Source organism: Equus quagga, chromosome 7 (assembly GCF_021613505.1).
Source record: "Equus quagga isolate Etosha38 chromosome 7, UCLA_HA_Equagga_1.0, whole genome shotgun sequence".
Taxonomy (NCBI): Eukaryota; Metazoa; Chordata; class Mammalia; order Perissodactyla; family Equidae; genus Equus; species Equus quagga.
In genome coordinates, this window is record NC_060273.1 from 84,976,753 (window position 1) to 84,992,271 (window position 15,519).

A 15,519-nucleotide genomic window follows, 5' to 3' on the forward strand; every position below is an offset into this window, starting at 1 on the left:
CCACTATCAAGCCATGGGCTGGCTTTTCTGGCAGTGTCCCTGCATGTCTGCCTCCCAGCGTTGCTTCTACAGAGCAAGAGTGAACAGGAAGGGACCTGGGGCCACTTGCACCTCCCCTTGGTGGGACACTGAGGGGCTTCGCTGGGCTCACTCGGCCAAGGGACAAGAGTGGCGTGGGCTGGAAGAGGACAAGCTAAACTGATAAAGGCTACATTACTCAAGTCTAGCGACATTAAAGACAAACAGACCTGTCTCCAACTGCTCAGACCCCACTCCCTAAATTAAGAAAAAAAAATCCCTGGAGGTAAAAGAATCAGGAATGAAGAAGGAAGCCAGAGTGTAAGAGCGTCTCTCCACTGAAGTGGCGCCTCTCCACTTCCCTGGCTTCAGACCCCTCCCTGTGCAATGGGGGTGATGTCCCCAGGCCTTTTCCTCCTGCCCAGGAGGGCTGAGGGCCCATGGCTCTGCTGAAGGGGGCCAGGGGAGGCCTAGGCCCCTAGGGCCGTGCCTCTGCTGCCCTGGCTGGGACCTCAGCCCCCATGTGCCACCTCACCTCCCTGTCTGTGAAATACCACAGTGGTGACCCCTGCCAGCCAGGGTGGCACTACCCCTTCCTGTTGTCTGCTTTAAAAAGCATTTATGAAATGTTTCCTTTTCGTGCTTCAGGAAATGGGTGGTCAGGAAGAGTTCTTGATTCTACTTTTTCCCAGAGGTACATGTGTTTCAAAGCGGTGCACAAATTAAACAAAACTGAGGGCTGACCAGGGTGGCAGGGTGAGGAGGCAAGAGAATCCCGGGAGCGTTCCAGCAGGAGAGTCCTGCGGTGCAGGTTGACCTCAGAGGTGGCTGCAGGACAACTGGGCTCCCGGTGCTCCTTGGGACATGAAGTGTGAATGGCGGGCAAGGCTGTGGCCTCTCTGGGTTCCAGTATATCCTCATTGCAGTGGATAGACAAGTACAAGACGTGGTACTCCTCAGAGCAAAAGCCTCAAAGAAGCTGCTGACCTGGAAGGACACAGGCCTGGCAGGTCTACCCGAGGGACTCCCAGTGTCACATTGGGGAATCTCACCCAGACACAGCCTGGATGTCCCCCAAGCATCCACTTTACCTTAAGACCCAGCAAGGATCTGTTATCCAGGGAGGTACTTAATCCTTTTCTGAAACTGTTGATATTTTCCAGCCTGTTACATAATTTCTGAAAGTCATCATAATTTCCCTATCCTAGTTTCCTTTTATTTACATGCTTATTTTCCTTCTCAAAACACTCCAATAAGTAGTATTTCCCTGTATGGAGAAGTCACTAATCCAGCACCCTCTATTAATGTATATAATTAAAAATTAGGAAATGAATTTTAAAAAGCCACACAGTAGCCCAGAGATATCACAAAGCTCAGACACAGGACTTCTAGGAGGATCACTCAGGGTTCCCTCAGGGACTATTCTTGTTTTAGATACAAATCAGAAAAAGTTTCTGAATGGTCAGAGTCCCATCGGAAACAAATGCACATTCCCCGGGTAACAGAGGAGAGCTTAGGAAGGACTGTTCACAAGAAGGGGGGGATGGACGACGAAGGGAAACAACAAAGGCAGGAGACACACCCTGGAGCCAGCAACAGTTGGAGCTGTTACCGTGGCCTGAAGGGAGGAGGAGGAGGGAGTGGTTACAGAGCAAGAGAGAGCTCTAGGAACTGTGGCTTTAAGATGAAGAACACTCACCCTACTGACCTGAGGCCTGGCAAAGGAGGGAGGTGGGGGGAAAAAGCATCCTACAGCGCCTCAACATCACTCTCCAATCTCCTGCGGGGTCTTCAATTGGCCAAACCCAATTGGAACATGAGAACATGGAGGCTGGGTGACGCAAACCACAAAGGTCAAATGCTGGGAGGTGTGGGGAAGGGCGGCAAACGGGTGTGTGTGTGGGGGGGATGCCCTGCGAAGTCATCCAGTTTAGCCATTTAAAAGGAGTAAATCAGAAGTTAACGTGCTGTGATGTGGCACCCTCACCACAAATAAAAAGGACAAGAAGCAGCCAGAGACAGAGATGGCCAGGAAAAAACGTTTAAGGAGTTTTAGTACAGTGATCCGGGTGCCCATCATGGAGAGACAGCTCTACTTAGTAATTCCAACATAAACATATATGTTCATAAAGATGACTCTGAATTATCAACAAAAGGTTAAATGTGGTCACTGTACTACATAACAGAGCCTTAACAGGGCAGGGAAGATTATAACACAATTTAGAGATATATCCATCCAAAAGAAGGACAACAGGGTTTCCAGTTAAACATGTTAGGTTATTCACATGTTCCAATCTCCTTTCTCTCCTGAAGAGCTACTAAAATGCCCTTCACGAAATGAAATGATATAAACTCTCAAGAGTAAAATGAATGGTAAAGGACACATCAATGGATGAGAGAGCTCAGCTAACTCTGGGAAGCTGGAAAGCAGATGGAAGAATGATGGCTGACATGGAGGAAGTTAGTCTCCTAAGGGCCTGCAGAGGGGAATATGGACAGGAGGTCAGCCACTTCCCCCACAGAACCCTGGAGCTCAGATCTTGGGGAGACCAGATATTATGGTGGTGGGGGCTGAGGTATAGGAGGGGGCAGGGTAAGGAACCAGGGAAATTGGTAGGAATTATCCCAGATCCCACCCTACACTGCCCCACACAGCAAGAGACTGAAGACACTGAATAGGAGAGACTCAGGGAGAAGAGGGGGCAGATGAACACAAGGATGAAAATAGGGGGATGAGGGCAAAATCTGAAGACTGAACAGTGGGACTCAATGTCCCCCCTCTTCACACCCCATCCTGCCCCAGGCATATATCACCTCGTACTGGAATGCAGTAAGTGTACAAAATGGCTGCACATTTTTTTCACACTTCTTCCATTGAGAGATGGGTCTCTGTCTCCTTCCCTAAATTTGGATGGTTTTGCGACTACAGTGGAAGTGATGTCATGTGATTTCCAAGGCCAGGCCATAAAAGGCCATGCAGCTTCCATATTGCCCGGTGGAACATTCACATTGGAGCCCTGAGCTACCACACAAGAGGTCCAACTACCAGGCCACCGCGCTGGAGAGGCCATGTGTAGTCTCTCTGGTCACCAGTCCCAGCTGAGCCCAGTCTGCCAGCCATCCCTGCCAAGTGAAGACCCATCTTGGAAGTAAATAGTTCGTCCCCAGCTGTTCCAACTCCTAGCCATGTGAGCCACCCTCAGTCATTCCAGCCATCCCAATCTAGGCCCCAGACATTGTGGAGCAGAGCAGAGCTGTGTCTTTTCTGAATTCCTGACTTGCAGCATAAAAAAATTGTTGTTTATGCTAAGTTTTGGGGTGGTTTGTCATGCAGTAATAGACAACAGGAACAAGGAGTTAGAATGCTTCTCTTGAGAAGCTGAATGGCTCTAGAGTAGTGGTTCTCAGAAGGGTGATTCTGCCCTCAGGGGACATTCGGCAACGTTTATAGACATTTTTGGTTATCACAATTCTAGGAGGGGGGTTACTCCTGACACCTGGTGTGTATAGTTCACTGATGCTGCTAACCATTCTACATTGCACAAGAGCCCCCAATAATAAGAAATTATTCGGCCCAAAGTGTCAATAGCACCAAAGTTGAGAACCCTAGCTCCAAAGAAAAGAATCTGACCTTTAGAGGCTTGTTAATGAAAAGACTGGCTTGCTTCCTATAGTGAAGCCTCAGTTGATAAGTTCTCCCCAAATACACAGTCTAATGCAGCTTTTTACTGCTTCATTCATAAGTAGCAACAGACAGCCAGGACATTTGACATTCAAGGAAAGCCTCCAACACCAAGGAGAGAGGAAACAAACAGAAAGAAGCCAGCTGGGAATGAAGACAATATGGAGAATAGAAGAATATTAAAACAAATAGACAAACGAAAAATAAATAATACCTTCAGAGAGAGAGTATATCCGTAAAACAAGAACGTGATATTATGAAAAAGGAACAATCAGAAAACAAGAACGATTACTTGTATATTAAAAATATTAAAGCCACAATTAAAAAAATCAACAGAAGGGTTAAAGGATAAAGTCACAGAAGGTTTCCCAAGAAAGTAGACCCGAAACACAAAAGGAGGGGAAACAAGAGAGAAAATATAAGAAAATCAGAAGATTAATCTAGTAGTTCCAACAGATAAAACAGAGGGGAGAAAATTATCGCAGAAATAGTATACAATTTTCCCCAGAACTCAAGGACACGTATCACTACTTAGCTCTGCAGTGGAGAATATGTCCACATTCATTACTGAGAGAACCACAAGTCGTGTTATACTTTCCTTGGGAGGATGGAGGGAGGAGAGCTGGTGGTGCTTTTGCAGGAAAGCTCAATTCTCATCTACCACAAGAAGTTAACAGATGTCTAAAATTGGTAAGTCAAGAAACAACAATATAAACAGAAATAGAAACTAATGAAAGAGTTGAAAGAGGCAACCTCTAGAGAAAGTGGGACTGAGAAAGGTGAGGAGGGGATTTTTACTACGAGCCTCTCTGTACTATTGATATTTAAACCACGCATTATTTTGATAAATTTGATAAAATAAAAATTAATTAAAAATGAGTACAACAAAAAAATTATGTGACGGGATTAAATCTAACTCTTTGAAAAATTCACTTATGCGGACGAGCCAAGCCCCAAGAATGCTCAATAAATTGGCAGGGGGGCACATAAACCTTCTCAATGTGGAAGAGTTTCTCCTGACATCACTGGCGGGAAAGGCAGTTGGTGGGGTGGGGGTGGGGAGGGGGAGCAGGCACAGCAGCCCTTGGGTGGTCACCAGCTCCCTTTCCCAGAAGGTCGCATTTGCTTGGGAGACTCTGCTCTTGAGGATGAATCCTAAAAGGCTGGCAAAGAAGAGAGAAGCTAGTCATCCTTTAGGGTGACTTCTGGGAATTCACTAGGATTCCCTGCCTTTGCTATCTGGACACAGACAAGATGCTGGGTTTCTGAAGGTGGGGGAGGAGCTGCCCCAGGGCTGGAGCCACAGGGCCCCTCCCCAGATGTGCCAGAGTCAGGTTTTCTCAGCAGCTGAAGGTGGCTGCACACACTCATTGTCATCTGAAAGGACAGATAGACCTTGAGTCCCCATATCTCCTACCAGGGGCTCCCTAGAGAGGGGCCAAAGTGGGGAACATGCCTGCAGGGGCTTGAGCCTTACCTCTGAGGTACATCTCCTTGGGCACCAGCCCTCACACCCAAGGGTCCTTTTCTCTCTTTTCCTTCCACTACCGCCCTTCCTCTTCCCCCTCCTCCCTGCCTCCACCTCAGCCCTCCAGAGCTCTGCCTGGGGGCGGCTCAGCCGGCTTGCCTGCCAAATGGACTGCAGTTTCTTTTTTTAAACCTTTTCAATTGTTATGTCCTTTTTTTCTTTTTTAATTACACCAGCATTATATATGTAACACGTATTCCTTGTAGAAAAACAAGAAAATATTGAAAATCACCCATAATTCTACCAAAAGTAAAACCACTATTTGTCTATGAATGTCCAGAATGTTTCCAGGCTTATACACAGGTAAAAATACCATTAGCCCACATCTCACCTTGGTACCCATCTGCTAGGCACTCACCATATACCAGAGCCTGTGCTGGGGCCTTTAGATGTATAAATCCCCTGAAACCCTCACTGCTCTGTGAGGCAGGTGTTATCATGCCCATTTTACAGGCAGGAAGCAGAGGCTTAGGGAGATGATGACATCACTTGCCTGAGTTCCCATACCAGTTAAGAGGCTGATCTGGATTTCAACCCTCCAGGCTGAGCCTAAAGCTGCTTTCCTTGCAAGTTTTGTAAGCTTTTCCCATTTCTTTCTTTCTTTCTTTCTTTTTTTTACTTAGCAATATATGCAAACATCTTTCTTGTCAACATACACCTAGGTCATTGTGCTGCATGACATGCCCTTGAGGGATGCGCCAGGTTTTAAATGACCAATTCCTTTTTGTTGGGTTTTCCGATATTTCCTTTTTTTCTATAATAAACAATGCAGTTATAAACATCTTTGTACATACACCTTTGCACAAATGTGATTATTTTCCTAGGATAAATTCTGGAAAGTGGAATTGCTTGGTCAAAGGCTACACACATTTCTAAAAGCTGCCCCTCTTCCAGTCACATCAGGAGTACACCCGGCTGCACATTCCCTCACATCCATTACTTACTGAGTATTTTCAGTTTTTAAAATTTGGACTGCAATTTAACACAGAATCAGAGAACCCCTATGCTGGAAGATCTGGTATATTCTTCTAGATCTAGAACCAAACCATCCTTGCCTAAATATAAAAAAAGACCTAGAGACCCTGCTGAGGCCTGGCCCGACCACAGCAGGCTGGGCAGAACCTCCAGAGGGAGCGAGGAAGGGGAGAGGCCTGCAAGGAGGCAAGGAAGACAGGGCAGGAGGGCCAGGCTGTGGGCTGGGGGGAGTTTGCCATGTTTTCCCAAGGGAAGCACTGTCTCCCTCACTCTGAGGACCTCACCCCACCTCTGATGATCCACTCCCTGATACTGAGCTGTCCTCACCGCCGCCAGTGCCCACACTCCATCCAGGAAGCCAACACGAGTCCCCCGGACCTTCATGTTATCCAGTTGCCAACGCTTTCAGTACTCTGGCTTCCCGGAATACCTCCCAAGGCTTTTTAAGTTGAGAAGTCCCAAACTAGACACAGTCTTATTGTTTTCTTACCTTGATGTTGTTTTCCTCCAACAGGTTGCAAACGCTGGCACCTGGAGAAAAGAAGGAAAGTAAATGACTGAGGCAGAGCATGGAGGGTGGGCCTTCGGGCAAAGCAAGCCTGGCTGGAGAGCGAGTGACGAGTGCTCATCGACTGCGAGTTCTTCAGAAGCCAGAGAGGTGAGAGTTGACTGCAGGCAGGTCCAGGGCAGACACAGGCACTGTGACCTCCACACAGGGGCACTCTCTACTCGGGGCATTACTTTCTCACTTGGCCTGTTAATGCTCCTATGCTGGCAGAAACCCCAGTGCTCTTTCCACCTTGCCTCAAGGCCTTGTATAAACAGTAAGTGGTCCTTTCATATGTTTTTATTCAGACATCCATTCACTGGATATTTATGGAGCAGCTACTACATGCCAGGCACTGACCTTGGGTTCTTGGCGATACAGCAGTAGACAAAACAGACAAAAACCTTGCCTCATGGAGCAGCTTTGCAACAACCAAAGAAAGAAAGGAATAAAATATACAGTAGTCAGAAGATGTCAGTGCTCTGGAGGAAAAATACAGCAGGAATAGGGGAAGAGAGTGTTGGAGCAAGAGGTGGGAAGCAGTGCTGAAATGCTAAATAGCATGGCCAGGGAAGTCCACACATCTGAGAAGGTGAATTGTGAATAAAGATCTGAAAGAAATGAGGACATGAACCCTGAGAATTAATGGGGAAGAAGCTTTCTAGGTGGAGAGAACAGCATGTGCAAAGGTTCAGAGGTGAGAGTCTGCCTGACATGGTAAAGATCAGTGGGGAGATCAGTAGAATGAGTGAAGGGGAAGTAAGAGAGGGGATCAGAGAGGCAGTGAGAGGTTCCAGAGTGCGCAGAGCATTAAAGGAGGGCCCTTGTATGAACTTGAGCTTTGACTCAAATGGGAGCCACTGGAGAATTCTACAAAGAGAAGTGATATGATGTGTCACTTCTGGATGTGTATTGAGAATAAATTGGGGAGCATAGGTAGAACCAGGCAGGAGGCTACGGCAGAAATCCCAGAAAGAGACAATGGTCACTTGTCTAGAGAGATAGCATGGAGGTTTTGCGATATGGTTGGATTCTAGAAAGTAGAGCCAACAGGATTTGCTGATGGATTGGAAGTGGGAGCAAATTGGAGGACACCATTGTCTTTATCTGATTGCAGAAGCCTGCTAATGGAGCATGTCTGGGGTAAGAGAAGGAACTCAGTTTTGGACATTTTAAGTTTGAGATGCCTTTTAGATACTCAAGTACAGAGGCCTGTAGGCAGGTGGATAGATGAGTCTGGAGTTCAGGGGAGACGTCCAGGCTGGAAATAAAGACTTGTCAGTGCTCAGCATGTAGCTCTTTAAAGCCATGACATAGGATTAGATCACTAAGGGGGTGATTGTCAACTGAGAAGCTGTCCAAGGACTGAGCCCCATTCAACTGCTTAGCAAAAGAGACTGAAAAGGAGTAGCAAGTACAGTAAGAGGGAAACCAGGAGAAAGGGTTTCAAGGAGGATGGAGCAATCCGCTGTGACAGGTCAAGTCATATGAGGACAGAAAATTACTAATTGGATTTAGCATCTTGGAGTCACAGGTGATCTTGGTTAAGGGCAGATTCAGTGGGGTGGCTGGGATGAGAAGCTGATTGGAATGGGTTCCAAAGAGAAGAGCTGAAGTCGTGAGCTGGGGGACAGGGGGCTGCAGCAGCAGGAGTGTTGGGAGCGAAGGGGTAGGGGCTGAAGATAAACTGCTTCTACCTTCACTTCACTCGTTCACAAAATGTAAAGCACAAAGCTGGCACTTCCATAACACCTGTAAATGGCAGCCATTGTCACCAAGCTGGACCAGGTTCTCCAGGTTCCTGGGCTTCATCCAATTCTGGCCCCATGAGCTGGCTATCTGCCTGTTTCTAGACTCCCGTGAGATTGGTCTTGTGTTCTCACTGTCACGTGTAGCCTTAGGATCCATACCCAAAGCTTGGGGCTGCTGAGCAAGTCCTCCATTCCTTACAAACCAAGATCCCACCTGGGCCCCTTCTCCCGAGGAGAAGGCAGAGGGAGCAAGGCAGGCAGGGGCCCTGTTCTCAGGGAGCTTGTCTTCTGGTGGAGGAGACAATCACCAAGGAAACAGATGAGCAGGCAGGTCACTTCAGATGCAGACAAGTGCAAGGAAGACGAAAAAATGGGGTGAAAGAGGGAGAAAATGTGGGAGGAGCCTTCTTCAGCTAGGGCGGGTGGTCAGCTGGCCTCTCTGGAGACGGCATTTAAGATGGGACCTGGACGATGACACCTGGCTAATTCTCCTCAAGCTAGCTCCTACCCCACTACTCTCAGGCTTTGGAGTCTCCGGAGGCTGGGTGGGGCCTGGGGCCATCTAAGTACAGGGCCAGAAGGAGACTCTCTCCTTCTCTTCTCTCTCTAATGTATATTGCGGGCAATTTTTCTCCACAATTACAAAAGACATGCATTTTCACTGAAGGAATTAGAAAATATTGAAAACAGAAGAAAACAAGTCACTTACAATTCCACTGCCCAGAGATAACTACTGTTGATATTTGATATGCATCTTTCTAGACATTTTTCTATGCATATATGGACATATTTTTAAAAAATGAGATCATGTTGTAAATTCTGTTTTGTGTACGTTGTTTCAGTCAAGAATTTTGACTAAATCTATTAGGACTCTTCTCATTTAATTTTCTTCTGTATGATGATTTTTAATGGCTGCACAGTATTCCATTGAACGCAAACTTTCACTATGTTTTATTTAATCCATAAACATTCGCCATTTTGATTGTTTCCAAGTGACTGCTACTATGAGTAAATGCTATAATGAGCAATCTTGTATCTTTTTTTCTTAGTGAAGGAGGCTGATTGTTTCCTTGTGTTAAAACAAAGTGCCACTGCCCAACGGGAGTGCCACAGGTCTCACGGCATCAGGAGACAGCCTGAGGCTGAGGGCAGTGGAAGGGCAGTGCTGAGCCGTGAACCCAAGAAGCCCCGAGTTCACTCAGATGCCAGAAGCTGATTCAATCTTCTGACATACCCTGGTCCTGGAGTTTTCCTCCCTTGAGGGCCTGAGCAGTAGGAAAAAAATAGGTCCCTCCCGTAAACCCAGTGAAATCCAAAGGGAGTCCCCACCTCAGCTAGGAAGCGGGTGTCACTCTCTGACCCAACCACAGAGAGCACCCCCATCCTCCCTTGAAAACCCCTTAGGGAAGCTCCTCCCTCCATCCTTCCCTGGGGAAATAGCCCAGTGGTCAGGCATTTAGCCTCTTTGGGACAAGGCTGCTGGGGAGTCCTCAGGAAGCAGAGGGTTCTACAGAAACAGCAGCTCCTCTCTTATCTTTGACCCAGCTTTGCTCCTGAATCCTTGAATTCTCCAGAGGGGCTGGCAGGGACAGTCTACGCTCCCCGTGAGAGGAGTGTCCTGAGGGGCAATTAGTTCTGGGGTGAGGTGAAAAAAGCACAAGCCCAGGAGGCCACCTGGCTCTGGCACCTTCCAGCCTCATCTTGAGCAAATGCCTTCGCCTGTGGAATGTAAGCTCCAGGAGGGAGGGACTTGGATCCGTTTTGTTTAGTGTTATATTTGTAACATTTAGCACGTAGTAGGGGCTCAATAAATGCTATGCCAGGTCAATGCATGAGCCTTTCTGAGCCTCAGTTGGCTTGTCTGTAAAATGGGGATAATAACACCTATGTCACAGGCTTATTGTGAGGACTAAATAAAACATGGGTAAAATACTTAACAAAGTGTCTGGTGTTCAACAAACCCTAGACTCCAAAGCCTTGGAGAGTTGCTTCCCCCATGCCCCGCACCCCATGGCAGGGACAGGAAGCTCTGCAGTTTCCCCTTGTTAGACAGAAGTAGTTTGCCTCCACTCTGCTCACCATTGCACCCCAAACATGCCTTGGGTGTGGTACACATCACTCTGTGTGTGTGCTTGTCCAACTCCTCTGTTAGGCTTCAGAGCAGCTTAAGGACAAGACTTTTGCCTCTGTATCCTCTGTGCCTCTGAACAACACTATGAAGTAAGCAAGGTCATTATCTCCACTCTACAGATAAGGAAACTGAGGCTCAGAATGGTTGGGTGCCTTACCCTAGTCACACAGCTGAGGAGTGGGAGAGCAAGATCTAAACCTCTTTCTGTTTTCTGGGCCCCTGCTCTCTTCTAGGTGATTCTCTTGCAAATGGGATTCAGGAGTGAGGAGGAAGCAAGCCAGTTCCCACATCCCTGAGGGAAAAGGCAGGCAGAACTCCAAGAGGAAGGAAGTCGTCAGGGAGTCGGTGGGGCACTGGTAGTCACCTGACCCCCACATCATCTTCCCGTGGATCATCACGCATGCAGCAGCTGCAACCCCCAGAGGCTTGTGGTCTGGCTGGTCTGGGACAGGCTGATGCAAAGGTGGGGATCCCCAGGCTGCCTCTATCAATGTGGAGCCCAGCCAGCAAGGGGAATCGGGTTTCCTCAGCCCAGAGTTAATGGCCATGGCCCCAGCAGCAGGAGTAGTGGCTGCAGGGCACCTGCTCAGGACTGGCCTATCTCCAGCTACAGGGCAGGAAGTGCTCCCCACCAGATCACAAGCATCTTGATTTACTCATCTCTATGATCCCAGTATCCTGCTGAATGAGTGAGAACTCCTGCCCCCAGCACTAGGGAGTGAGGGACAGAAGGCAACTAGACCTAAGCAAGGGACACAGAGGGAGGAAACAAGGCACCAGGTAGGAGGGTTTTCAATGACCAAGAATGGCCTCTATCTCCTCTCCCCGCATTACATTTTATGTTTCTGGAGGGCAGGTCCATGGCTGATTCATCTGTGTCTCTACCACACCCAGTAGATTACTTTGCAGAAAATTAATACTCAGTAAGTGTAGTTTATTGGAGGTGTAACTGGAAGCCAGTACATAGGATGACAGATGGCCTCTGCTTTTCAAGCCTGGGTCATCTGGGAAAGGGGTAGTCCAGTCCTGCTGGTCTAGTGTCCTGACCAGGATGGCCTTGGGAAGGGGGAGGGACTCTTCACCTGGCGCATTCACAGAACGTGCCCTCCTCCCCAAACCCCACCCAGGCAACTAACTCTCCCTTCCTTAGCCAATGAGAGACCATTTAGGGGAAACCTCCTAGATTTAAGTGTCTCCCTGGTGATAGAAATAGACTGGGTGTGCGGTGTAACATCTTTTTCCTTGGGAATCTGGGAGGTCTGTGGGCCAAGAAAAAGAAAAATTCAGAGCAATTCCCTCTTTATTAAGAGTAAATCTGCTGCTTTTGCCTGAATGGTCAGATCAGCAGATTCTTTTTCCACCTGCCATCCTCACAGCAGACATGTACTGCATGGCTACAAATATTCCTGATGTCATATATTTAAAATAACTCCTTCTTGTTTGTCTATCAGTGTAAACTGTGCCTCCCTAGGCAGGTGTGCTATGAGCCAGCCTTGTCTCTGCAAAGCCAAACTTAGTATGTGTTTATCACCTGGACATCTGTATAGCTTTAAGCTTCTGGCTGAGGTTACCCAGACCCTGGAGTAGGATACCCTGGAGACCAGTTATCACACATGTCCATCCATGTAGCCCTAAATTAAGTCTATAGAATTACGTCTAAACTTCTCAGACAGCAGCCAAAGGCTTCCAGGCCCACTCTACCTGTCCACACCCCTCATCATCTTGCACTTGGCTTACCTAACACTGTGGCTCAAGAGAGATGCAATTGCCTGAACCAGCTGACTTTGGCCTAAGCCAGTGGTTCTCAAAGTATGGTTCCCAGACCAGCAGCATCAGTAGTACTTGGGTCTTGTCAGAAATGCAGATTCTCAGGCCCTGCCCCAGACCTACTGAATTAGGACCTCTGGGCTGGGGCCTAGCCATCGTGTTTTCACAAGTCCTCCAGGTGAGTCTGACATGTGCTATAGCTTGAGAACCACCTGGTTATGCCATTCCCTGAGCCTGGGCTGCCCTTGTCAGGCCTTTTCACGCCATTGTCTTCTCAAACCACCTTTCAAAGTTCAGCTCAATACCAGTCATTTCAGGAAGCTCTCCTAGTCCTCTGCACACCTGCGAAGGCCTCTTCGTGGAACCCACAGCCCCTTTGCCATCCCCCTCCCCATTCGGGTGAAAGGGCTTTATTTCTGCTTCTCTTTACAGCACGTGTTTTCTGCTTCATTTTAGAGAACTGTGAGCATCTGTTAACTGCCTCCCAGACTGATTCCACTCTAACACACACACAAACGTTACTCTGGAAACACCTTGGGGAGTAAAGGCCATGTCTTACTTCACTCACTCTGTCAACAAACATCTACTCAGGGCTGCTATATGTGGCAGGACCTGTGCTAGGCACTGGGGCTTCAGAGATGAAAGGTATGATCCTATCCTCCAGGAACACAGAATCGTAAAATATGTACTTTTTTGGTGTCTGGTTTCTTTCACTCTACAAGTCTGTGAGATTCATCTATGTTGTTATGTGTCGCTATAGTTTGTTCCTTTTTAAAATTGCTGTGGTGTTTTCCATTGTATGGCTATGATACAATTTATTTGTCCATTCTATTGTGGATGGATATTTGGGTTGTTTCCAGTTTGGGATGTCTATGGATAAAGATACTACAAACACTGGTGGATACATGTACTCATTCCTCTTGAGTGTATACCCAGAAGTGGAACTGATGGTTTATGGGACAGGTCTAATCTTGGCTTTAGTAGATATTGCTAAACAGTTTCCAAAGTGATTATACCAATTTACACTCCTGCCAGCAATGAATGAGGGTTTGCCACTATTTGGTATTATCAATCTTTTAACTTTTGGTCCTTTGGGTGAGTATATAAGGGTATCTTATTAGTTTTAATTTGCTTATTGGCTATTTAGATATCCACTTTTGAAATATTCCTGTTCAAGACTCTTGCCTATTTTGTCTGTCTTTTTCATACTGACTTGCAGGAGTCCTTTGTACATTCTGGATACAAGTCCTCTATCGGGTATGTTACCGAAGATCTCAGTCTGTGGCTTACTTTTTCACTCCTTTAATAGTAACTTTTGATGAACAAAAGTTCATGCAAGTTCAATTTATCTATCTTTTCATCTATGACTAGTGCTTTTTGTATCCTGTTTAAGAAATCTTTATTTTACTATCAAGAAATCTAGTGAACATAGAAATAATAACAAAAATTACAAATATTAAAAAACCCAAAAAGTGAAGGAGAAAGTTAGATGGTGCGTGTGAGAGGACAGCCTCTGATCATGAGGGTGTGCCCACTTGATGAGGCCGTCCAGAGCCTGGGCTTGGCTTTATGACATGATGTGGGTGAGAGGTGAGCTTCTGACCAATTCAACAAGGGTGTGCTGTGCCCAGTTAGAATAAGGTGCTGTGCCAGGTGCTAGGGATGGCTCTGTGGGGGCAGGGGGGTGGTGGCTCAGGAGAAGGACCACCCCTTTTCATGTGTGTTAAAGTGGGTCCAGTCCTGAAGACCCTGAAGACTCCCCCTAGTCCAGGCTCTGCTCCTCCTCCTCTGTGCCAGAGCCTACAAAGAGAGCAGTGTTGACACTTGTCCAGCTGGCTCAAGAAGGGGAAATTCTCCCCTCCTTGAGTCACCACAGACAGGAGGAGCTTCACATAACAAGCACGGGACTACAGATGATCACAACGCTTGTTTCACTATGCTGCCTCACTTCCAAAATCCCCTGTGATGCTTTCAGATGAAGCCTAGATCCAAAAACTTTCCCCATGTTTCCCCCAGTGTGAACAGAACAACACCCAGGGAATCACAAGGTGCCTTGTAAAATTGACTTCCCCAAAGAAAATAAAAGAGATCTCAGGCTCAAAGTTACGAGTATACAGTCCGGAGTGACTAAACCCCCACCTTTTATGCTGGGGGGTGGTGGTAGCAGGCTGATGGCCCCTGTCACCTTGTCAAGAGGACTCCAACCCACCAGATGGACACAAGTTGTCTTCTGCCTCCTCCAGCAGAAAGCCAGCTCCAGTGTCCACGGGACAGTTTTCTCCCCATCCAGCTTCATGGAAATACACTGCACATGGTCTTGGGAGCTCAGCGATGTGGTGCACAAGTTCCCAACATGACTGCTGACAGAAGCACACCTTCTCTCTAGGGCAGGGCAGTAACCACAGCCAGGTGACAGACATTCATTTCTGATAAGTTCACATTACTGCTCTTGGGGAAAACCACACAGTGATGTCTAGTAGCACCCAGGTTCTCGGTTTGAACTGTTGCCCACCCCTCACCGCTACCTCTTCCCATTTACCATCCCCTCATAAGAACTCACAACTCCAGGGGAGGGTCCACGGGGTCCTTGAAATCCACAAATGGTATGCAAAATTTGGGATGCTTGTACATTTTTCTGGGGAAAGGGCCCATCTATTTCCTTGGATTCTGGAAGGGGTATATGACCTCAAAAAGGCTAAAAACGACTAGACCAGGCCCTCTTTAAATAGAGTGCACCAGTTTGATAAAGTTAATTTACACTAATGAGTTATGCATCTTTAGCTAACTGCACTTCCAAAATATCATCTGGGGAAGGAGAATGCTTAACTAAAAATATATTCCTAATGGCAAAATTGAGATACAGTTAAAACCTGAGGGGAGAGGATGACGTTAAAGCAGAAAGGCCTTCTTGCTATCCTTTAAGCTATGCCCACTGGTGCATAAGACCAGTTTTTCTGTGTAGACGGCTTTTCGGAGGCTACTGGAGTGGGGACGGGAGTTGGCAACTAGGATGTCTCAAAAGAGACATGGGCACTTCTCAGATAAAGCCCAGCCCCACAGGTTTAAGAAACCCTCAAGGCCACTGAGGCTGCTAAGACTTTAAGAAAGAAGGGAAGATTT

At 47.2% G+C, this 15,519-nt stretch overlaps 1 protein-coding gene across 4 annotated transcripts in view; it reads right to left on the reverse strand.

The window, feature by feature from the left end:
- The window catches only part of LOC124241554 (translation initiation factor IF-2-like), a 60,277-nt gene that overhangs the window by 13,031 nt on the left and 31,727 nt on the right, over nucleotides 1-15,519 (reverse strand). For 2 of the 4 annotated variants that reach the window (XM_046665401.1, XM_046665398.1), the window contains one exon: nucleotides 6,694-6,734. The exons of the other annotated variants lie outside the window; for them this stretch is intronic. In XM_046665401.1, the coding sequence (XP_046521357.1) occupies nucleotides 6,694-6,734 (41 nt within the window). The remainder of the gene's footprint in view (nucleotides 1-6,693; nucleotides 6,735-15,519) is intronic. 4 annotated transcript variants of the gene reach the window in all.